Source organism: Carassius carassius, chromosome 34, assembly GCF_963082965.1.
Source record: "Carassius carassius chromosome 34, fCarCar2.1, whole genome shotgun sequence".
NCBI lineage: Eukaryota > Metazoa > Chordata > Actinopteri > Cypriniformes > Cyprinidae > Carassius > Carassius carassius.
Window position 1 is genome coordinate 14,175,745 of NC_081788.1, and position 25,034 is coordinate 14,200,778.

The window sequence follows — 25,034 nt, forward strand, 5'->3', positions numbered from 1 at the left end:
TGTTATTGATGAAATACAGTGGATGCTGGTATAGTACATTACAACTGATTGGACAAATTGAATTGACTGCATTGCTACATCAGTTCAAAAACTAGCAGGTCAAAAAGTGTTTCATCTTAAGAAATCAATTTCTCGTGATCAAGATTGACGATCATCCTACCCAACGTAGGGGTTAAAGGTTCAAATTGTTTGTGTTGCTGTGGTTCTGGCACAGTAAATACTATGTACACATTAATATAGGTGCTCCAGTTAGATTTATTTTAGGCCAATATCAGTAACTGGTATTTTAACACTTAGAGAGACACAGAGAATTACTGCATTTCCTCACAATTTGCACATACAATTTATTTGGTGACACTAAGGTCTCATAAGCTAACATTAATAAGTTATTATATCAACTAGCATTAATTAATGAGAAATACAGTTTTTACAGGATTTATGATCTTTGTAAATGTTAGTTCACTGTTCATTGTTCATGTCAGCTCAGGTCCATTAAACATTGGGACACAACTTTTGATTTTAATGATGTTTTAGAAAATGCTGAAATAAACATTAAGATTAATGCATTCTTTAGGAGTATTTGTAATTGTTAATGTTTAATAATGCAGTTAACTAATGTTAACAAATGGAACCTTATTATAAAGTGTAACTGTTTGTTTGTGAATAGAAATTAGATGAACAGTGTCGGAAAAGTACTGATTCGTGGGTGGCAAACTGTGTGGTTTATTGTTGTTTTTGTGTTTCTCTTTTTTTTTTTATGGGACCATCTCAGCAGAAGTGTTTAGATAAAAACAATAGTGAGAGAATAAAATGCCATTGCAGTGTTTTGGAGAGGATTGTCATAATCTCAGTCTTTCTTTATAATGTTATTTTTGTGTGACACCCACATGAGCATGTTTCATCATAGTGGCGCTTCTGATAGAAAATCTGCCTACAACAATAGCTTTCAAACAACGACTGAAAATGAGTAAATGAGCTGTGAAGTGCAGTAGTTCAAAAGCATGTTTGAGTGGTTCGAGTCATTTCTCTTAATTGTCTGTATGATGAAAAGCTCCTGGTAGGATTTGATACATTCAGCTGGTAGCTGGTTTGAAATGAAGTACATTTTTGTGTCTGTAAGTCACAACCTTTTCTCAGTGGTCTTATATGACAAATTTGTTTTAATGAGAGAGTGACATGGGATGAAGCTCAATACCGGAGTACTTGAAAAAGACATCTTCAAAACATTCTGCAAAAGTATGGATGGAGAGTTTCAGTTTTATTTTTTCTAATTGAATACAGTGCTGTTCTTGATGATAGTTTGCCTTTGAAAACTACAGTTTGCTTCAGTAATAAAGCTGGTGACATGTAGACCAGAGCCAAAGCATTCACAGCATCACAACGCAGATGCATTTTAGACTTTGTGTTTTAGACACACACACAAAAAAAGTAAATTAACATAGAACACGTTTTAGCTGTTAAGGGATAGTTCATCCCAAAACAATGTACATGATTTTCTCACCTTAAGTTGTTCTAAACCTGTATGACTTTCTTTCCTCTGAGCACAAAAGAAGATATTTTGAAGAAAGTTGATAACCAAACAATTGATGGTAGCCATTGACATAGTATGGAGGGGGTGGATACTATTGAAATCAGTTGTTAGGTTTACCAACATTATGAGCATGACAGAATTTTCTTTTTGTAGTGAACAAATAAACAAACTTTATTTTAAATTTTGACACTATTTTTACACTTATTTTCAATTTTTGTTTTGAACTTTTCTGAACATTTTATCTTAACTTAAATTCTACAAAATGCCCCTATTATGCCATTTTTAAGGTTCCTAATATTGTTTTGGGAGTCTCCTACAATAGGTGCATGCAAGGTCAAACAATGCTTTCATTTTATCAAAATGTTTTCTAAATATCATCTAATTTCCAATGATTCTCAAACAATGTTCATTCAAAGCAGTTCTAATATTCAGCCCCTCTAAACCCCTCCTTTCCGTGAGCTTACTCAGCTCTGATTGGTCAGATGGCTCAGTCTTACAGCGCTGGTCTCAGCATCTGTCTAGCTAATGTTTACATAGAAAAACAAAGACATCCATTTCCCAACAGTTAAACAATTGCAGATAGTACTGTCTCTATTCGTCTGTCTAGTGCTCAAGTAGACAAAATAACCAAATTATTCATCCCTAATAACTAAACCTCACACCTGTGTCTCCTGACTGAAATGCTTTGAAGTAAGAGGAAGGAGATTGTCAGGTTATTATCTAGTTAACCTGAGGTAACCACATAGAGATCATTGGACTCAAATAAGCTTGTGTTTTGTTTTGTTTTGCCTATACTTCACAGACACAAACATGGAACACTTCCACACCGCAGTGCTCAAAGGCAGCAGTATATTGAATTACGTTACATTTCCTGCAGAAATTAGTACTGTGTTCAGAACAGTTTTGATGGAGCATCGGAGTGCAAGTTGCATTGAAAAAGGAAAGCAATGGAGCACATGGACACAGCGTGCAATCAGTCCGCACATACCAGGCAGTGGGGTGCCGAAACAGTCAGTAGATAAAGTCAAAGAGATGTATTACGCTACAAATCTGCCCTGACACAGGGAAGGTGTAAGTTCCTGCTGGTTAATGATGCACAAAATGGATTAAAAGAAAAAATGTCTCTTATCATCACTTCTCCCAGCATGAATGCAGGTTTAGATTTTAAAAGGTTTATTTCAAATCATCGGAGCCATTAACGACCAAACTGTCATGATGTTACGGACAGGGTGAAAGTTGTGCAGTCGTTACTGTTATAAATTGGTGCCAGCGACTTAAGACAGCAGGACAGTTCTGTAATAGGGGCGACGTTAACCTTGTTTAACCTTGTTTCCAAAACTGGTTAACCTGTCATTGTGTTGCAACTGATGTGCAGTGCTTCTCATTGCAATTATAAAAAGAAATAGAACTGAAATGGTTTCATGTTGTTGTTTTATAGGCAGTCTGCTCTCATTTTTCTCTGACATTGCAATTTACAATAAAACCCCATAGTTTTTATATTTTGTCCAGACTCAGTGAAAGTAAATATAAACGGTGTAATTAATAAGAAGATGGTTTTGCTTACATTCATTCATACTGACAAGTATCTTCCAAGACATTTAGTGTCCCAAGGCTATTTATTTGAAGTGGATTAGTCTGTTTTTGATGACGTGAACAGACATGCCCAATCTGTTATTGCTGATGCTGCCTCTTGCATTAGTGTCTCTGTCATAGTCAAACTCAATACTGAGACTCGTCCTTGCCTCCTTTTTCTCGTCAGTGCCAGCCTTCTCTTATTATTTGTTTGTGTGCTTCAGGGTTTGAAGGTCAATCCAAACAAAAATACTGAATCAAAACCAGTTGCTTGCGGGATGCAATACTGCGAAACGGATCCATCTATTTAATAAGCACATTTCTCTCTGATTTATTGCCCGTGAATTCCAGGGTGTGCCAGATTCAGTTAGCTTGTTAAAAGTCTTTTTATTTAATCCTGCTCTGAGCAAAAGGCTCCTCATATCACACACTTTTAATTTTTCACTTTCCGTGACAAGGAGGGGGTTCCTTGTTTTTGTTTGGTTTGGCAAAAATGTGATTGTTTTGAAATTATTGCCACTTGATATCTGCTTTTCAATATTTTATGGACCTGTTTAGATCTAGCCTACAGTACAGTTAAAAGCATTGCTGTCACTTTTTATCAAATTAATGAGTCCTTGCTAAATAAAAGTATAAATAAAAAATTACTATATTATTATTTTTTTTTTTATATATATATATATATATATATATATATTAGCCTGTGGCATTGGCATATTATTGAGAAGAAGTAACCTGTGAAGGGGTTTTCTTTTATATTAAATTTGCTATCACTTGATATCATGTGCATTTAAATATTTTATGGCATGGTTTTAATTTTTAGCCTAACTTTTTTTCCCAAGTCATTAATGTTAAAATATTAGCTAGATGTATTAGCATATTATTATTGAGAGAATCAAAACCAAAATTTACAGTCTGCAGTAGACCGTCTTCACTAATGTATCTCAAGTAGCTCAAGATTTATTTATTTAATTATTTATTTATTTATTTATTTATTTTGGCAATCACATAAAATAATTCTGAAATAATGACATATTTCTCCATTCTGCCTGTAAAATCTTTCAAACTAGCCCTCAGTGTTAGTCTGATTAGATTATTATGCTGTTTTTATCACAGCATAATATCAATATGGTCATTTTGACTGGGCAGCAAAAGGGAGGAATATGGCATGTGGGAGAAAAAGACATTACTGCTTTGGCAGCTCAGACATTTCTTCAGTGGAGAATAGTGTTTAGTGTTTAGTTACTGAAGGGGACATTTTGTCTTTTGATGGACTTAGTGACTTTTGTTGGATATCAGACTTCTCTTGTATGAAACTTTTGTCATTTGTTTACACACCCTCAAATCATTCCAAACCATGTGCTTCTTTTTTTTTGTTCTTCAGCGGAAAGATTAGATTGTAGTCCTAGTAATTTAAATTCATCAGGGATATGAGTTTGTTTCCAATCAACATTCATGAATAACATTTTATTTACACAATCTTGGTGGTCACAATTTACAGTGTTTGTCTTTCTTTCCAGAACATTCTGTGGTTACATGCAACACTTTTAAAGGTCTCTGACCTTTTCCACACATAAATGAAGAGCTCTCAGCATGTCTTAGACAGCTTAACCTTCAATTTGTTGATGGGACCACACTGAGATCTCTCTCAAGCGTTCTCTCCTTTCTTCTGTTTTATGTGGCCAAGCATTAGCGCCGCTAGCATAACAGCTCTCTGTCCTCTAGAGCTGTCTCTTAGGATCGAGCAGTGCCTCTCTTTCCTCAAGTGACTGGAGAGGATTGAGACAAGTTGATAAGCACTGTCGGACACATTTTTGCTTCATCTGTTGGAAGTATTGTGCAAGATAGGTCTTTTTCGTATTTTTTCTCGCATTTGTTGAGTTATTTACTGGGTATTTTTTATTATTTGGTGACAGACTGGGTCTCTGGTATCCAGTGAGCAGCTCTCAGCAGAGTGTTTCCTCCAGATTACTCCGAGAGAAGTTTTCCTGCAATTAGCAAATAAGCATTAGCTGAAAATGCATCTGCTAAATTGTTTATGGGGAGAATGACAAGAGTTGTTGCCCTCTAATCTAGCAAACTGGGCGTTTTTTGTCATGTGACAAAAATTCATTCAGTTTTAAGTACATTTTTTAATTCATGTGACAGTCTTTTGTTTATTAATGTATTTGTCTTTATGTATTTCAATTTTTTTTTTTAGAAAGTTACCTTATTTTTATTTTCCATTTATTTTATTTTTTTATTATTAATTTTGTGATCTGCATACTAGAGCCCGACCGATATATCGGCCGGCCGATATAAGCTAATTGCATTTAAATCGGCATCGGCATTTATAACGGCCGATGAAACATGAGAAACAGAGTCTCATGCTTCACTCATGTTATGAGTGTTGCATAGTGTGCCCACCAGAGGGAGCTCTGCAGCTCCAGAGTTAACAACAGCGCCAGAAGTCCACTACAGAAGAAAGCGATCAACTGTTTTGACGGTGAGTCTGTCGTTCGTCATGTGAAATGATTGTAGATTTAGTTCATACCCTGTATATAAAAACTGTGTGGTAGTTCTAGCTAACGGTCCTATCATTATCACTTCTAAATATTCTGTAACATCACTTACAGCCGCTAATGCATTGCTATATTAGATTAGCCACAAAGCTAATACCATGTTTATCAGTGGAAGAGCGCGAACGTTAATAGGAGGTCAAACTATAACGTTAGCGTTTAACTTATTCTTATTCTATTTTTCTATTATTTATTTAATTATTTATTTATTTATTTATTTATTTTGGCAATCACATAAAATAATTCTGAAATAATGACATATTTCTCCATTCTGCCTGTAAAATCTTTCAAACTAGCCCTCAGTGTTAGTCTGATTAGATTATTATGCTGTTTTTATCACAGCATAATATCAATATGGTCATTTTGACTGGGCAGCAAAAGGGAGGAATATGGCATGTGGGAGAAAAAGACATTACTGCTTTGGCAGCTCAGACATTTCTTCAGTGGAGAATAGTGTTTAGTGTTTAGTTACTGAAGGGGACATTTTGTCTTTTGATGGACTTAGTGACTTTTGTTGGATATCAGACTTCTCTTGTATGAAACTTTTGTCATTTGTTTACACACCCTCAAATCATTCCAAACCATGTGCTTCTTTTTTTTTGTTCTTCAGCGGAAAGATTAGATTGTAGTCCTAGTAATTTAAATTCATCAGGGATATGAGTTTGTTTCCAATCAACATTCATGAATAACATTTTATTTACACAATCTTGGTGGTCACAATTTACAGTGTTTGTCTTTCTTTCCAGAACATTCTGTGGTTACATGCAACACTTTTAAAGGTCTCTGACCTTTTCCACACATAAATGAAGAGCTCTCAGCATGTCTTAGACAGCTTAACCTTCAATTTGTTGATGGGACCACACTGAGATCTCTCTCAAGCGTTCTCTCCTTTCTTCTGTTTTATGTGGCCAAGCATTAGCGCCGCTAGCATAACAGCTCTCTGTCCTCTAGAGCTGTCTCTTAGGATCGAGCAGTGCCTCTCTTTCCTCAAGTGACTGGAGAGGATTGAGACAAGTTGATAAGCACTGTCGGACACATTTTTGCTTCATCTGTTGGAAGTATTGTGCAAGATAGGTCTTTTTCGTATTTTTTCTCGCATTTGTTGAGTTATTTACTGGGTATTTTTTATTATTTGGTGACAGACTGGGTCTCTGGTATCCAGTGAGCAGCTCTCAGCAGAGTGTTTCCTCCAGATTACTCCGAGAGAAGTTTTCCTGCAATTAGCAAATAAGCATTAGCTGAAAATGCATCTGCTAAATTGTTTATGGGGAGAATGACAAGAGTTGTTGCCCTCTAATCTAGCAAACTGGGCGTTTTTTGTCATGTGACAAAAATTCATTCAGTTTTAAGTACATTTTTTAATTCATGTGACAGTCTTTTGTTTATTAATGTATTTGTCTTTATGTATTTCAATTTTTTTTTTTAGAAAGTTACCTTATTTTTATTTTCCATTTATTTTATTTTTTTATTATTAATTTTGTGATCTGCATACTAGAGCCCGACCGATATATCGGCCGGCCGATATAAGCTAATTGCATTTAAATCGGCATCGGCATTTATAACGGCCGATGAAACATGAGAAACAGAGTCTCATGCTTCACTCATGTTATGAGTGTTGCATAGTGTGCCCACCAGAGGGAGCTCTGCAGCTCCAGAGTTAACAACAGCGCCAGAAGTCCACTACAGAAGAAAGCGATCAACTGTTTTGACGGTGAGTCTGTCGTTCGTCATGTGAAATGATTGTAGATTTAGTTCATACCCTGTATATAAAAACTGTGTGGTAGTTCTAGCTAACGGTCCTATCATTATCACTTCTAAATATTCTGTAACATCACTTACAGCCGCTAATGCATTGCTATATTAGATTAGCCACAAAGCTAATACCATGTTTATCAGTGGAAGAGCGCGAACGTTAATAGGAGGTCAAACTATAACGTTAGCGTTTAACTTATTCTTATTCTATTGCGGTGTGTTTCCCACATAATGACCGCGTAATTGGGCTTTTCACACAGTACGCGGTATGCACGGCGCTTGCCGCTGGGCTCAGCGTTGCCCTTCAGATACAACGCGATTTGCGCTGCGCTATGGCATAGGCGGAGTTTTAAAAACGTTTAGCGGGAGCTCTTTCATAGTCTGTTCCTCCTCCTTTCGGTCAGCAGCAAACATGTATCTGTCCCGTTGTAAGAAGCGAGCGATAGCGCTAGTCCTGCTGATGAGAATTAAGAGAGAAGCAAGGAAGAAGAGGCTACCCTCAGGTCCAGAGAACAATTTGGTGAATTCAGGCTGGTTACGTTACTCTAACGCTAATAGCTTCCTTTTTAGCAGGCCCCTTAAATGCTTGCTATTAACTTGTTTGAAGGTGGTTCTTCTCAAAATTGACAGCGGTGTGTTCATGACACTAACGTTAACCATTCAACTTCGAATTGATTCCGTAATCTTCCGGTAATAGTAGGCAAGACGATGTTTTGATTCAGACTGCACAAAGAGAAGAGGAGAAGATATACGGGTCTGTTGTGAAATGTGTCTGTGAGAGCAAATATAGTGTAGTTACAGTAACTACAGTAGGTGCGTCAGAAATGATTAAACCAGAGGGGACATGTAAATAAATGTGAGCTGAACAAGCGCTTTTTTTTTTTTTTTTTACATATTGTTTCAAAGCAGCTTTACAGACATAACAGGAAAATGTTGAAATAATATTGTTAAATACAAGTAGGTAATACCTATTGCTTGACAAATAAAAAAAATATATATATTTCTCATTTTTGCCTATGTAGGAGATCCCAGTTTATTATTATTATAATTCTAATGATGACATGAGTAATGATACATGGTGATATTATTAATACACATGCTTATTCTTTCTCCGTCTCTCTTTCTGCCTACAGATGGCTGAAAAAGGTGAATGCTGTAGCAGCAAAGTGTGGGACTACTTCTGCAAATACTTTAACTTTAGTATTATAATTTATTTACAGTAAACACACAGACTGTTAAAACCAGCTTCAACTGGAAGAAAGTAAAAGTGTTAAATGTTTAAAACCAGACTGTTTTTTGATCATTAAAAAAATATATACTTTTGATGTGCAATTGTTTAGTCATTGAGACTGTAATCTAAGGCTTTTTTTTTAACATAGTCCATTCTGGAAAATGGTTTATACAGCCCACATACATAGAACAGGCAGATATTTTGCTATTGAATGTTGTGTAAATGCAGTTTATAGGAAATGGGTCTAATATCCAGATTATTTTTTAAATCAAAATATCGGCTTATAAATCGGCTCTTTTCGAGTTAATATCGGCATCGGCCCCCAAAAATCCATATCGGTCGGGCTCTACTGCATACTGCAGATACTCTGATGGACTTTACTATTCATACCAGAGAGCTGCACGGGTCTGATTTTGTAAATCCGCACCTGCCCGTACCCACAGTGCTTAAAACCGCATCCGACCCGTTTTCCGACAGCAGCACTAATTAAAATCCGCACCCGACCCGACCCGCTTAAAATAGAACCGACACCCGACGCGCACCCGAAATCAAATCAGTTAAGCCAATCACATTAGGCACACTTTTTTCTTCGAATTTTATTGCCAGGTCATACAGAAGTTATTTATGGAAAACTCTTTTTAAAAGATAATCGTTTTTTATACATTTTATCTTAATTTTGATCAATGTTTTATCAATCAATTTCCCGTATTTAATAAATAAGAAGCAAATATATAGCAGACAATGTAATAACCTTAGTGTAATTGACAGAATTACAAAAAAAATTTTGCTACCTAAAAGTTAAATATTTTTTGTGTCACGCATGCATGCATGTCTATTTCCCTCATATTAAATATAAAACGCATGTGGACTGATATTTTTCCAATGTCTGGACTCCTTTATTAATGGAGTATATAAACAGACGTTTCAATATATTGGTATTAAATGCATTTTCTGAAAATTTCACATTTTTACTGCAAATGTCGAAATACGCGCTCTTTGGTCCATCAGTGCTTGAGTCACTGATCACATTAGAATAAAATCTTATAATAAAATACAAAATTGACTGATTTATGAATGTATATGCATAGTTCTCATCAGTCGGAAATACAGATAAACGCTTTCATTTGTTGTATTTTTGATCCTGGAGGAAAACAGAACAACAAAAGAGCAAATCATACCACCGTCTGAGGTTGTGCTTCAAGTCGAATGCACCCATTTTTAAATCGTTCACAACTGAGCATCGCGAGAGGCGGATCTGCGCCAGAGCGCACATGTGAATGAGCTGCACAAAGTCATTTTCAGATGAAATTAAAAAAAAACAACCACCATGGATAGCCTTGATTAGGCCCATATTCACAAATGTGTTAGCTATGGAATGAAACATCTGATATTCCGATTGTCAAATACATGCAAGTGGAAGTGTATTGTTGTTTAAACACCTTTATAACGATCACGTTAGTTGAGCTGTATGCGCGATATAATTTTATGACACAAATTTTGAAATAGGCTTACATCAAACACATTTTAATTCAGATTCTGTATATATATATATATGTTTATATATATATAAACGGAAAACAAAAACAAACAAAAAAAAAGCTGGCTGATCTTTTATGTCTGTTAACTAATCACTCATGCAGCCGTTCGCACGGTTGTGATTTTTTTTTTTTACAGTGGATCGTAGGCCTGTTTTTACGTTTGCACATGACTGTTTTGAACCCGTGTTTAGACCCGTGTTTCCCCTTTGTCCGACCCGAACTGCACCCGTATCCGACACAGTTGGATATTTTTCACCCGTTTCAGCCAAATTTGCGGGTCACCCGCCAAACCCGTGCAGGACTCTAATTCATACTGCTTACGTTACGATCGCTTACCTAATTGATAAACCGTTATTGTATCAATCTTTTTCTTTCAGGTTAAGTAATTGTTTTCAGTTTGTAATGTCTTGTTTCTGTAGTAGCAGAGGAATGCTAATTTTGACCTTTTGTAATCTCCTGCTTCATGGGTATATTTAGTCTTGGTAAATTTCAAATAAGGGTGTTAAATCTTGAATGTTGGCTTCATCTAGACCTTTAAAAAGACCTGATTAGCTTTGGCTATGGCTTGTGGCTATGTATCCAGATTATATTTGATGATATGCTGAATTGACTTTGACGGTTTCAGTGGATCTCTTATCAGAAGTCGTATCCATTTTCAATATTTGAAGAGAGATGCATTTGTTATATTGAATTGTTTTATGTACAGTATTGCCAGAGTTATGCTTACACAGACAATTTGATTCCCAGTGGGATTAAAGCTGATCAATACAGGGGATACAGTTTTATTGCACAAAGGGTAAAACTGTGAAGTCTTCCTGTCATTCATCTCTCAGAGTTAAACCACCAAGACAATTTGCTGTCTGATTTTAGTGAACCAGAACTATAGTGTCCTAGTAGTGATTTTGCCAGTCTTTAATATCACCAGGGGCTGGATTCACAAAAAGCTTTAGTTCGAAATAGTTTGCTAGAATTCTTGAACAACTTCACATCAAGTATAATAATGAGCAATCATTGTTTACGTTATCAATAACTGGTGTCACTTCATATTCATACACTAATATGTATAGTGTTACAATGCTTAATATTTAAATAAACATCTTACCTTTGTGTATTTAAGACAAGTTGGAGGTTAGTGCAATGATTGTCTTAAGAAAAAATACAAAAACAAAATTATTTTGGGCCGTTCACATAAATGCATTTTCTCTTCTTCTTTATTTATTCCTTCTTCTAGCTTGTACTTATTTGAACGATCCCTAAAACTTGGTATTACAAGCACTTCTTGTGTCTGTTTGCCTCTTTAAGAAGAAAAGCTTTATGTATCCCCAATTGTAAGTCGCTTTGGATAAAGTGGTCTGCTAAATGACTGAATATAATGACTAAATACTCGCATTAACCACAAAAATGCACTCTTGTGTGAATGGCCTCTTAAGAATGTTGTTGGGAATTCAAAATATTCTTAACTGCTATTTTCTTTTTCTTTTCTAACTTAAAGGGTTAGTTTACCCAAAGATGAAAAGGAGCTTGTGTTTTACTCACCCTCGAGGCATCCTAAGTGTATATGATTTTCTTCTTTCAGATGAATCCAGTCGGAGTTGTATTACAAATTGTCCTGGCTATTCCAAGCTCTATCATTGCAGTCAGCGGTTGTTGCAGTTGAACAGTCCACAACTCATCAAATAAAGCTCACACCGGTAGTACCGAGGTCCCGTTCAAACCCGGTTCAGCGCTATGATTTCCGCGCTATGTGTTCTGCACGTCTCTGTGTGAATTAATGAATGGCAGAGACGTGCGGGTTTGTTTACTACATAGACCGAAGCGCATGACGCTCGCATTAATTTCAGCATCTGAGCTTCAGAGTTCGCTCTCCATCAAGCGATCTGAACTTTTCAGTTCATCTCAATGGACGCACAGCACACCTGTATTTGATGCTCTTTAAACTCTGTGTGAAGACACACAACTCACCGTCGCTTTACTGATAGCGCTGTTTCTCACACATGCAAAGAGGGAGAGAGCGAGAGTCTTACCATGCTGAATCGACACGCTATATGTAAACTATTCTTTGTTGTCTTCTCCAGTCAAAATAATGGAGTTCATATAGAATTATTCGTATTTATTTTCAAACAAGCAGAAGACATACCGGTTTCTCCGGTAGTGGGCGGAGCTAATGCGCAAATGGCAATTTCATTGGCTGGCGCTGATTTCTTACCGTCCCTGTTTTGATTTCAGCAAATCATTTTGACCGAACGCAGACAACGTGATTAATATTCATGAACCCAGCAGCTCATCAATTCATAGTGCATTGTATATACATTGGTATGATAGTAGAATTAGTAGTAGTATTGTCTTTTAATAATAATTAATATGATCTATTACTATTTTTTTACAGAAACCCTCAATGACCAAAAATATCTTAAGCATTACCACCAGTCTTAAGTTCAGTTAAAATGACAAATATGCATTCATTAGCTAGGCCTAAAAGTTAATTTTTACATCAAGGCATTGTGCTAGAAATATTACTATTATTTAGTAAAATGTATGTGATACTGCTACTACTGTTGAAAAAAATTATAATACTTTATTTTTTAAAGAAATAAATCACAATATTTCTTCCATGTTTTAATTTTAATAGCAAATCCCCTTTATTTACCAAAAATAAAATGTTTAAATTTCAAAAAAATAAAAGACAAATTAAATTTGGGTGAAACTTGTTTACTGTTTTTCATAACTTCATAACTTTCAAAACTTTAAACACAGTTGTAAATAAGTATAAAGAATGGCATTGGTTTTATTTTTAGTGCTAAAAAGTTATTTTTATTTTTAATTAGCATATTTTTGTGTTTTGCTTTGGTACCGAAATTGGTACCGAGAACCGTGGATTTTCACTGGTATCGGTACCGAATACTGAAATTTTGGTACCGTGACAACACTATTTCAAACATATTTCAGACTAATTTTCATTTTTGGGTGAACTAACCCTTTTGTTAGAATTTTGTTCTATTCTATGTTGTGAATCCAGCTCCGGTTCTGTTATTAGTTTAACGTAATGGATGAAAAACATAACAGCCTCATGACATGAGATTTAGAAAAAAATTCCGCAATTGACTGTTTCTGTCATTGACCCCACTTTAAACATGCTCCAAATGCTACAGCAGCCCCTCATTTTGAGAATTCCCATCATTATTAAAGAGACATTAAAGTCACCCGCGACGACATTCACTTCTGTGTGACCCAACAGATTAAAGAAAAACCAATGCTTGTCAAAAACACGGAAGACAATGTTCCTCACAGAAGAGGACTGAATGACGGATGCACAATTTGTATGGGAAAGTGCCGTTCTCATTTAGTCCACGGCCTCTTTTGAGTGACTTGATGATGCTTAAAACTCTAATTAGAAATTCATGAAGCATGGCTCCATCTCTTTGATCCACTCCCTCACCCACACTCTCATTACCAGCCCAGCAAAGTGGATGCAAAGCACACCATTAATATAATTTAGAATCTATTTTAAGAGCCCAAGGAAGTGCAAAGTGAGCAAATGTGGGCTTAACCTTTCAGACAACATTGTAAGGTAAAGTAGGATTTATTGGCAACTCGGGAAGTAAATTACAGCTGTAAATTTCGTCCCTGAAATTTTTAATCTACATGAATAGTTGGGATGACCTTTCCTATCAAAAAAATGCACATTTCATTTCAGTAAAATTCTGACTCATGATAATTTTGAATTCTGAAGGTCGAGCTCTTGGAATTGTCTTCTAAATTGCAGAAATCGCACATGGAAATGACATGCAGATGATGTTATGCATAATAAAAAAGATGGTGTGAAATCCATTTTAGTTACGTTGAGCAGGAGACAGAATGAGGATTAAAGATTATACATGTACGCACAATCTTCTGCTAACTGCATAAACAAAAAGTGTTTGTAAAGTGTGAATAGAGGGGTATAAATCTGGATACCAGCATATGCAAAAAATCTCGGGACCATTTAAATGTACATTGATTTATATGTAGAGCATTAGAGACTGTGATTTTTGAGATTGTGTCAAATGGAACTGCAGTGATGGTCTCGGACATCTTTTCGTTTGTGGAATAGACACTTTATGGGCAATATGAGAGAGAGCGCATAATCCAATTTTCTCTAATGGCTTTTATTTTCCAAATGTACATAAATGGATTTTGTTTTTGTTGTTTACTTGAGACTGACAAACCTCTTTTAGGTTAGAAGTATTTTTATAAGTATGTTTTTATATATATATCTCTTTAGCAGCCCACAGTGTCCCGTCATGAACACCAAACCAAAAATGTATTCCCAATAACTCGAACTCTTACTACTATCCCTACAACTACTATTATTATTAATAATACGTTACAAACATTAATGAGAAGAGGACCTTTGTGACAACTGCACAATTATTTTTTTAAGAAATTATTCATAAAGTATGAAAAGTGCCTGCCTCAAATCTCGCTTTGGGCTTTATTTATGAAACAAGCTGAATAAATTCCGTTGGATATCATATCTAAAACCATTCTTGCATAAATGATTGTATTCAAATCAATGGGACAGTTTACAAAATAATGGATTTATGAATTATTTTAAACAGAAATTTGTAAATTATTTCATGAACATGGCTCATTATTTTAATTTTTTAACCTAAAAATAAAAAAAAAATCCCCTTTTGTCATTATTTCTGTTTTATAAGTTAAACTTTCTAAATACCCCCTGGGCTACAGTACATATACCTTGGGTTGGGAACAACTTGCAGGTTTACAAGCAATTCAACAGATACAAATACAACAGATTCTAGATGTCCTGACTGATTATCTGTTTAGCACATTATAATGTGTTCTTAATGAAAGTTATTATACAGTGATACTGAGTAAATCCTGCTTTTTTAAATTGAAAGTCTGTATGGGGGATCACTGAGACTAAAATACACTGGGGGAAAAAAGGATCATGGGTCCAGTAGAGCTTAAATAGAAATGACTGCCTTTACTTTTGAGTATGCTTGACTTTATTGGCATGTGCTCTTCATAGTTTTTTACTTTATTAATTTGATAAAAATCAATTTAAAGTTCTCAGCGGCTCAGGCAGGGTTTCTTCCAGAGGCCTCACTTGCTTTATAGCACTGGCTTTGCTTTCAGAGTGCCTTCTTCCTTAAAGTCATCCTTGTTTTTCAACAAAACCCTTCAAGTGTTCAAGGTCCTTGTGCTTTCTGTGTCTGTCATTTTTAGATCTCAAAGATGCATAGTTTTTATGCTTTTGGAGGTTTAGGTTATTCAGAAGGATTCATGTCTTAGAATAACAACCCATTTTGAGGACTTCAGATTTCACTCTTCTTTCCAGAACCACAGTAATTGATTTTCCCGTAGAGATAATAATACTCTCTCAAAATCAGGGTCTCTCTTGTGCAAGTGCCGACGATGGTGTTTCCTGTTGTCATTCGACCTACACGTTTGGCAGTAGATGCTGTTATGGTGTGCATCACAATTGCATTCTGGCATTTCATCCATTAATAAAAAATAAATAAATCCTTGTGCGTTTTTATACTACTAATGACGGTGAACATGTCTATAACTCAAAGCTCGCGGATGCTTCTTTGAGCAAACCGTGGAGTTTAAAAACTGCAATTTTTTTTATTTTGAAGCTGTCCAGTTGCAATTGATAGATGTATTGATCGTGTTCCCAGGAAAACATCAAGGTTACATCGGATCACTGGAGAGATCTGATTGAGTCGGTATGTATAATTCTGTATGACTACCAAGGTCACAAGCCTCACCATTTATCCTGAATCAATTGATTCCTGTGTTTCACCATTGATACTGTAACTATTAGGTCATTCTTTTAAAAGCACCAGCATGATGTGATTTCCAGCTCATGGAGAAAAGAGGAGCTTTGTTTGGGGCGTCAGAGTGCCTTACTGCCTTTCTTATCAGCAGCTGCATTGCAGAGAGACTGGATTTGCTAGATTTGTTCTTTTATTAATATTTTATTTTTGTTGACAGCTCATTTAATTTTATTCTGACTAACCTTTTTTATAGGCATGCTGTTTTAGAGTTTTACAGTTACATCTTAAAGCTCTGCGAAGGTCAAGTAATTAACATGAAGGGTCAGATGTGTTTCACACTAATATGCTGGAAAAGCTCTTAAAGCCAGACTCTGTATGAAACATGCTGATGTCATCTGGTGTAATTGGGTTATAGTTGCTTTAGTGTATGTCAGCTGTGTGTGTGTGTGTGTGTGTGTGTGTGTGTGTGTGTGTGTGTGTGTGTGTGTGTGTGTGTGTGTGTGTGTGTGTGTGTGTGTGTGTGTCAACGCAATGCTCTGTGAAAACTACTTTTCTCAGCAGTGAATTACCTTTTTTTTTTTTTTATCATGACGCTTTTCAGTAGCAATGCAGTTTTGTTAAGTTGCAGGCTAGTGTTGATAGACACACGGCGTTACATTTTTCCATGATATCGTGGTGCATAAATGTGGTAATTATTCAGTGTGATCTGATGACTTCTAATTATCATGGTGGCAAATTTTGATAAACTTGCAGCAGCATGTGAAAACGTATTAATAATAAACTACTAGCAATATAGTTTTTCTGTTTTATTTTGTGGATGTTTTTGTTAATTTTCTAAATAATATGCATACTACTCTTTAAAGGGTAACTAAACCCCTGGTCAGAGCCTGACTCAACCCACTGGCAATATTTGAAAAGTGGGCAGAGCACAGCGGAGATAGAGGGGATGAACCGAGGGCGGGGCTGAGTGAGTGGGGCGTGAACCTGAGACCCGCAGTGACGGATTGATTGACAGCTGCTGTCAGAGTCGCTAAAATGGAGAGTGACTAGTGACGCAAGTAGCTTTGCAACAGAGCGTTCATTTGAAGTGGAGGACTTTTCTCCCCCACCTTCACCTGAAGTGGAGGATGTTGAGGTGTCTGTTCATATCAATTCGAGCCGCTGGCTCAAACTGCGCTTTTAACTCCCGCACCGCGTCGCTTTTCAGCGCGAGCTGTGTGGAGAAGCCCATTTCCACCTCCATTGCGTTGGAGAAGCAATCCCGCGTAAAATGCAGTTTGCACACTCTAGCAATAGGCGGGAACTCGCGGTCTTTCAGGCCAAGTGCATGCAACCACTGGCGCCTAATTTTAAAGTCTGCTGGAAAACTATTCAGTCCAGCAGTGCTGTCGCAACCAGCAACACTACATCTACGTACCATCCTGACCACTGTACTAAATACAGATAAATCTACGCCAACTTGAAGCTATCCTAACTGATGCAATACTATGCTACTAACTGACTATGCTTCAAACAATTCTAACATTACACTAACAACTATGCTAATTAACTACATAGGCTACACAAAATAATCTAAATAACTATATAATTGATATGCTAAATAGATGCTATAATAGTTTATCCTGGTCGTTTTGAATACTCGCAATTCCAACTCCTGACTCACTCCAGTGATTTCTTCTTCTTCTTCTGTTGTTTTAATGGCGGTTGGCAAACCACTACAGTGATTATGACGGAACAAGATGGTTTTATACTGCCAAGGCCGTGGTAGCTCATACCAAGGGGCGTGTTGAGCTGGAAACTGCTTACGTCACCTGCCACCGCTTACGTCACTTGCCACCGCAACATCCAATAGGAAAAATCAACTGCAGTAGCCACCGTTCAACCTGAAGAGGGCAGCACTAACACGTTTTTACACCATATATTGTAGAATTAAAACACTTTATACTCAAATGTCAAAAAAGTTACTCGAATCAATGAACAGCACTAATAAAGCCCCAATCTTACAGATCATTAACTAAAAAAAGTTGGTTTAGGGTTTAGTTACTCTTTAAAAGTTTGGGGGCAGTCGATTTTTTTTTTTTTTTTTTTTTAAGGAAATGAATACTTGTATTTTGCAAAGGTGCATTAAATCAATCAATGACAGTAAAGCCTTTTATAATGTTACAGAATATTTCAGTTTCAAATAAATGTTCTTTTGAACCTTGAGCAGTTAATCAGTAAATCAATTCATTGTAATAATTTTTCACAATATTAGTGTTTTACGTTTTTTGTTGTTTGTTTGTCGATCAAATAAATGAAGCCTTGGTGAGCATGAGAGATTTACAATATTACCGACCACAAATTTTTGAACTAATATTAGCAATATAATATAAGATGCTACATTCACACTATTATTTGTTAATACGATTCTTAGACTGCTATCATATTCCCACCATATAGAAGAAATTACAGAGGGTACCTTTAAACTCCTCAGAAGAACCTTAGCTTTGAGACACTGTGATTCATTAAGCAGTGAGTCTGACTCTGAAATGTTAAAATGTCATCTGGTGTAATTGGGTTATAGATTGTTTAGTGTATATTAGTTTGTGTGTATAGAAGTTTAAATGCAGTGCTCAAGTGAAATCAATCCATTATAATTGTGCTTCAAAAGAAAAACAAGCAGCTATTAAGGGTTAATCCCTCTGGACTAAATATATAAAGAACACAAACAGTCCATTAGGTTCAGACACCAGGAAATATCATCCCTTTTGTTTTTTTTGTTTTTTTCAGACACATTTTGGATTATCCAATATACATACATGTCAGAATCCCCAGTTTAAAGCAGTTGATCTTGTAAGATTATTTTTGCATCTGACTCAAGAGGATTCGTGAATGAGCCTGATGCTTCTGGTGGTTGTATTCACATTTTAGACACCTTTGCCTGTCAGTTGAATCAGTGTGATCAAACACCTCATAGGAAGATCTGCTGCGAGTATGTTTTCTGTGCAAAAGTCTCAAGGAGGGTAAATGTTGAGTCCTGTGTTTTACAGCAGTATTATGTGCAGGGAGAGGGAGAAAGACTGTGTGTTAGACATTTGTCATGTTTAAGTTTTTGGAAGATATTACAGTAACCAGATGGTGGCATTTGGAATAGTTCTTTTTTTCTTTATTTTTCACATGCCGCAGGGTAGCTGTTGAGTTAATTTAATGTGAATTATATGTATAATCACAAAAAAATCAAAGCTGTCTCCGTTAGTGCTAATCACATTGACAGATGTATGCTTCATGATCTGAATGTTTTTTCTTAAATAAAAGTATAATGTATTAATGAGCTGTTTATGTAATATTTACAACCATAACATTGCAGTTGAGTTTGAATGAAAGCATCAAGTCGTCAATATATCAATCAGCAAGTGTCAAAAAGAGGGTGAAAATGACACCATCCTAAATAGAATTCCTGCAGTTTTGCAGGAAAAGATACTTTATAAAAATATTAATATTAAAAAATAAAAAAGCATTAAATATAAATGAGAGGATTTGAAATCATTGTTGCTCATGGAAGTGATTCAGGCAGAAGATGTAATAGAATAGGGTTTCTATCCCACAGTAGTGTGAGTCATTTTATCAATAAACCCTAATCATGTATTGTTTCCCAGTGTATGACAGAAAGTAAGTGTGATACTGCTTTGTGCAATGGAAAGCAAACTCAATTAATGAATTCATCTTAATGAGGGTCTAGATGTCAGCCCTTTGTTTTAGCGCAGGCAGCCAGAGCAGTGACTAGCATATAAATACTGAGAGGGAATGTATTTTCATTTGTCACATGTGATAAGAGCTCGGATCAGTGCCTTTGCTTTAACACCAAGAAAATTTCTTCACAATTGTCTGCTGACGTGTCTCACTGTCTCTGTCCTCCAACAAATCCGCCAAACAGATATGGATTGTAAATCGATATCACATAGATATGATTTCGAAAAAGGAGAGCTGAAAACTATTTTTAGGATCATGGTCCAGTATCGAAAAGGTTTCCTAATCTGAAAATATTACATTAATCCCTTATCACCTAATCAATATCCTTTGTATTTGTCTTATATCAAAGCAGTTCTTCAACAAGACTTAAAAACAGGCTTTTTCAGTTGCTTTTTTAGCATAATGTTTGCTGCTGATATCATTGCACTTTTTTTCTGCAAGCAGGTAGATGTTTTATTGGATAATTCTAATGCTGGGTCTCATATTTCACCTTAAAAAAAAAAAAAAAAATGTTGTGTAGATAATTTCTAAAATTAAGCTGTCACTCAGTATACATTTAGGAAAAATATTGTTTTATAGCTACTGATGAACATGTTTCCAATACTTTAAAAGGAAATATTTGTTGATAATTAATCACTTTTTCCCTTAGTGTTAGTTCACCCAAAAATACAAACTCTGTTATTAATTACTTGCCCTCATGTCATTCCAAATCCGTAAGACCTGCATTCATCTTCAGAACACAAATTCAGATATTTTTGATGAAATCCGAGAGCTTTCTGACCCTGCATAGACAACAACACAGCTGAACCATTTTATAACCCAGTAATTAATGGTAGAATTTTCATTTTGGGGTTGAACGAACCCTTTAAAATAAACTGGATAACAGGGTTGAATGGTTCAGCTTAGTTAATATTTATAAAGATTGAGAAGATGGAAAGAGATCCAATTTAGTGAATAAAAAAAAAGATTTATTTAATAACTGTTTTGATTACCAGTTATTATTAGAAGCTAATGTATTAGTAGAACATTTGTGTCATTTGTGATGCTCATAATGTGTTTTTTTTTTCTTCCTCTATAGCTGGCTCTTGAGGACCCTGTGCACTGCGTCTCTCTTCAGCAGTTTGTCTATGAGAAGCTGAAGGCTCAGCAGGCGTTGATGGGGGACCAGGGCTTTCAGGCTCTCATGGAGACGGTGGACACTGAGATCGTGCGACAGCTGCAAGAGTTCATCCACGGCATGTGAGGAAGAGGCGACAGCAGACTGTTAAAGACTGTTAATGCATTTTAATGATAACCCAGAGAAAAGAGCTTCCATATTTTTTGAACACAAATTTTGTTTGCTTCCTCAAACACACCTTTCAAAGTTTGAGAATGGGCAGAGGGAAAATCTACTTAGACTGAAAAAAGAGACTGTAAGAAGAAAAGTTGTGCTGCCAAGTTTTTGTAATAGGAAAAGTTTTGAAAGCACCAATTGAAGGGCCCAAGCAGTGTTTACACTGAGTCTTCATTTAAAAAGTTGTAATTTTTGTATTTATGTAAAATACACTGCATGACAACATTACATTTTTTTTTCCTCGGGTGGCTGTTCCCAATCATGTTTTCTCCAAGTTCAGTATATCAGGAACTACTAAAAAGTCATTAACATTTTTGATTGAAAGTATTTTCATATCAGATACGCATAATGAAAGATGGATGGATGTAAATGTTTACCTTCCCATAACTTTTGCTGCTAATGCTCCAACACTGTACCTCTCACATGAGGTTCACAGGAGATCATAAGAACCAAATACATCAGTTTAATTAAACAAATGTCTATTTTAATCACAAGTACATCGCAAATGTATGAGTGAATATTCTTACTAACGTAGCAAGCTTCTTTCTTTTTTTTTTATGTACACGCAATTATTAGTGCGTATACCTTTATAGAAATATTTTTGGTTGAAAATGGGATGTTAAAAAGCACAGTCATACAGTAGAACGAATGTCACTGTGAAATTAATTTTGAGTCTGAATAAAAGCCTTATGCTTTAAGCCTTATTTATCCACCATTAACACACCTGATGTTGAATCTTACATCTGTAATAACATGCATATGTTACATTACAGCACATTACGCTCTCTTGTTTATTTTCAAGTATGATCACTATTTTTTCATTGATGCAGCTTCAATAAAATTCAGTATAGTCTGAAAATCACTGCTCACTTTGTAAGCTTGTTTGTATAAACCTAATGGTTGACGTTTTCGGAGTGTTTTTTACCATGACCTAAGGAACAAATCAAGAGGCAGTCAGAGCTGAGCTTTGGAGTGAAGTATTAAAAATAGATGAAATAATTAAAACACAAAAGCAAAACAAAGAGCATTTAATACACTTGGGTGAATAGTTTTGGCCTGGCAGCTTCCAATGATCTTGCTTTCCTCACTCTATATAGCCCACTCTCTCTTGCTGATGTAATAACCAGAAACAGTCCCTGGTGGCAAGATGTGTGAATCACGTCCAATTACCTGTGGCATTTCTGGAATTATGCTTATTATTTACGTCTCTCACTTTCAGCCTCCATAGTGATCAAGTTCTTGGCTACTACTTGACTTTAAAGTGGAAGTCTTAAGTGGTGCTCATTTTAAGGCTCACTAACCTTAAGGTGATCTGTTTAGAAACTGGCTTTCCGAGCAAAAAAGTGTCCTGAGATTGATTCAGGCAAACCCATTGCTGGTTCACTTCTGTTGTTTAATAGGTCTGCCATCAAAGTCTTAAACTATTAGTCTCAACTTCACACACCCATGGGCCGCCCGCAGTCTGTTCACTGACCGCCAGATTGCACTAAAAAATAGCAGAAACTGAAAAAATCTTTAGCAAAAAGAGCAGCACGTTTCTTTCTCTTTTTTTCTTCTTTTTTTCTTTTTATGGTGATGTCTGTACATTCATGAATTGGGACTGATACACCATTATTTGAATCAGTAATACACAACAACAACAAAACAGCTAAATAATTCCACAAACATATTTTTATGAAAGATATTGCATCTGCAATTTTATTGACTGTATGAAATGTTTATAGCCAGTAAAACATTACATTTAGACCTTGACATTTGATTCAGATTAATAAGAAGGCCTGGTTGGGAGTGTATCCATACTTGATGACTGGCAAAAAGCAATATTGTTGACTGGTCTCATAAAACCAAGCTGGCAGCTGAACCTTTTTGTTTAATAAAGCAGAAAACAGAGCTGATATCATACATTCATTCAGAGACATGCAGAATTTTTTTGATTGCTTTGGCTCTTACAGCAGCTGAAACTAATAATATAGCTGAACTTCATTTCAAATTCTAATGGGGCCAAAAGATGGCTTAAAATGATTTAAAGCAAGACGAAATAAGCTTTATAAATAAATATGCTAGAGGTATTGCATCCCATTTCTTTCACGTATTCTTTGTGTGTTTGCGTGATTAAAACCTGGAAAAAAATAACAGACCTGAGAAGTATGTATTTTTTAATATGAATATACATTTACCCCTTTCCAACAGTGTCTATGATTTTGAGATCCATCTTTTCACACTGAGCACAACTGAGGGATATATATATACACACAGTAGTTAACATTTAAAGTGGATCAAAAAAGTTAATCAAAGTTGTCCTAAGACAAAAATAATTTGGTTTTAGGACAACTTTGATGAAAGGTTTTGATCCACTTCAAATGTTGACTAGTGTGTATATGTGTGTAATATATAAAATAAGTCATTAAAATTTCTGTGATATACATTTGTCAAGCTCTAAAATATTTATAGTAATGTATCAGGTTGAATTCACGAAGAAAGTACAATATGTAAGATACAAATAAACTACTGGAAATAAAAAACAAGTTCTTGAAACTTCAGGAATCATGGAATTAAATTTAATACAACATAAGAACCAAAAATATTTTCAGATTTCATTTCATTCATACATACAGGTGCATATCAATAAATTAGAATGTTGTGGAAAAGTTCGTTTATTTCAGTAATTCAACTCAACTTGTGAAAATTGTATATTAAATGAATTCAATGCACACAGACTGAAGTAGTTTTAGTCTTTGGTTCTTTTAATTGTGATGATTTTGGCTCACATTTAACAAAAACTCACCAATTCATAATCTCAACAAATTAGAATATGGTGACACGGCAATCGGCTAATCAACTCAAAACCCCTGCAAAGGTTTCCTGAGCTTTCGAAATGGTCTCTCAGTTTGGTTCACTATTCTACACAATCATGTGGAAGACTGCTCATCTGACAGTTATTCAGAAGACGATCATTAACACCCTTCACAAGGAGGGTAAGCCACAAACATTCATTGCCAAAGTAGCTGTCTGTTCATAGAGTGCTGTATCCAAGCATGTTAACAGAAAATTGAGTGAAAGGAAACAGTGTAGAAGAAAAAGATGCACAACCAAGAGATCCACAGCCTTATGACGTTTGTGAAGCTATATCAATTCAAGAATTTGAGTGAACATCACAAGGAATGGACTGAGGCTGGGGTCAAGGCATCAAAAGCCACCACACAGATGTATCAAGGAATTTGCTGAACCATAGACAACGTCAGAGGCGTCTTACCTGGACTAAGGAGAAGAAGAACTGGACTGTTGCCCAGTGGTCCAAAGTCCTTTTTTCAGATGATAGCAGGTTTTGTATTTCATGTGGAAACCAAGGTCCTAGAGTCTGGAGGAAGGGTGGAGAAGCTCATAGCCCAAGTTGCTTGAAGTCCAGTGTTAAGTTTCCACAGTTTGTGATGATTTGGGATGCAATATCATCTGCTGTTGTTGGTCTATTGTGTTTTTGGAAAACCTAGGTCAATGCAACCGTTTACCAAGAAATGTATTAAATTTTCCAGCAGGATTTGGCACCTGCCCACACTGCCAAAAGCACCAAAAGTTGGTTAAATGACCAGGTGGTGGTGTGCTTGACTGGCCAGCAAACTCACCAGACCTGAACCCCAGAGAGAATCTATGGAGTATTGTCAAGAGGAAAATGAGAAACAAGAGACCAAAAAATGCAGATGAGCTGAAGGCCACTGTCAAAGAAACTTGGGCTTCCATACCACCTCAGCAGTGCCACAAACTGATCGCATCCATGCCACGCTGAATTGAGGCAGTAATTAAAGCAAAAGGGGCCCTACCAAGTATTGAGTAAATGTACAGTAAATGAACATACTTTCCAGAAGGCCAACAATTTACTATTTATTTTTTTTTATTATTTTTTATAATGGTCTTATAAAGTATTCTAATTGGTTAAGATAGTGAATTGGTGGGTTTTTGTTAAATGTGAGACAAAATCATCTCAATTAAAAGAACCAAAGACTTAAACTACT

The 25,034-nt window shown here is 35.8% G+C and overlaps 1 protein-coding gene across 1 annotated transcript in view; it reads left to right on the plus strand.

Moving 5' to 3' along the window:
• Window positions 1–21,889, plus strand: part of LOC132114442 (importin-11) — a 146,488-nt gene extending 124,599 nt beyond the window's left edge. Inside the window, exon 30 of the mRNA XM_059522565.1 lies at window positions 20,773–21,889. Within this exon, the coding sequence (XP_059378548.1) occupies window positions 20,773–20,937 (165 nt within the window). The 3' untranslated portion in view covers window positions 20,938–21,889. The remainder of the gene's footprint in view (window positions 1–20,772) is intronic.
• Window positions 21,890–25,034: the final 3,145 nt, after the last annotated feature.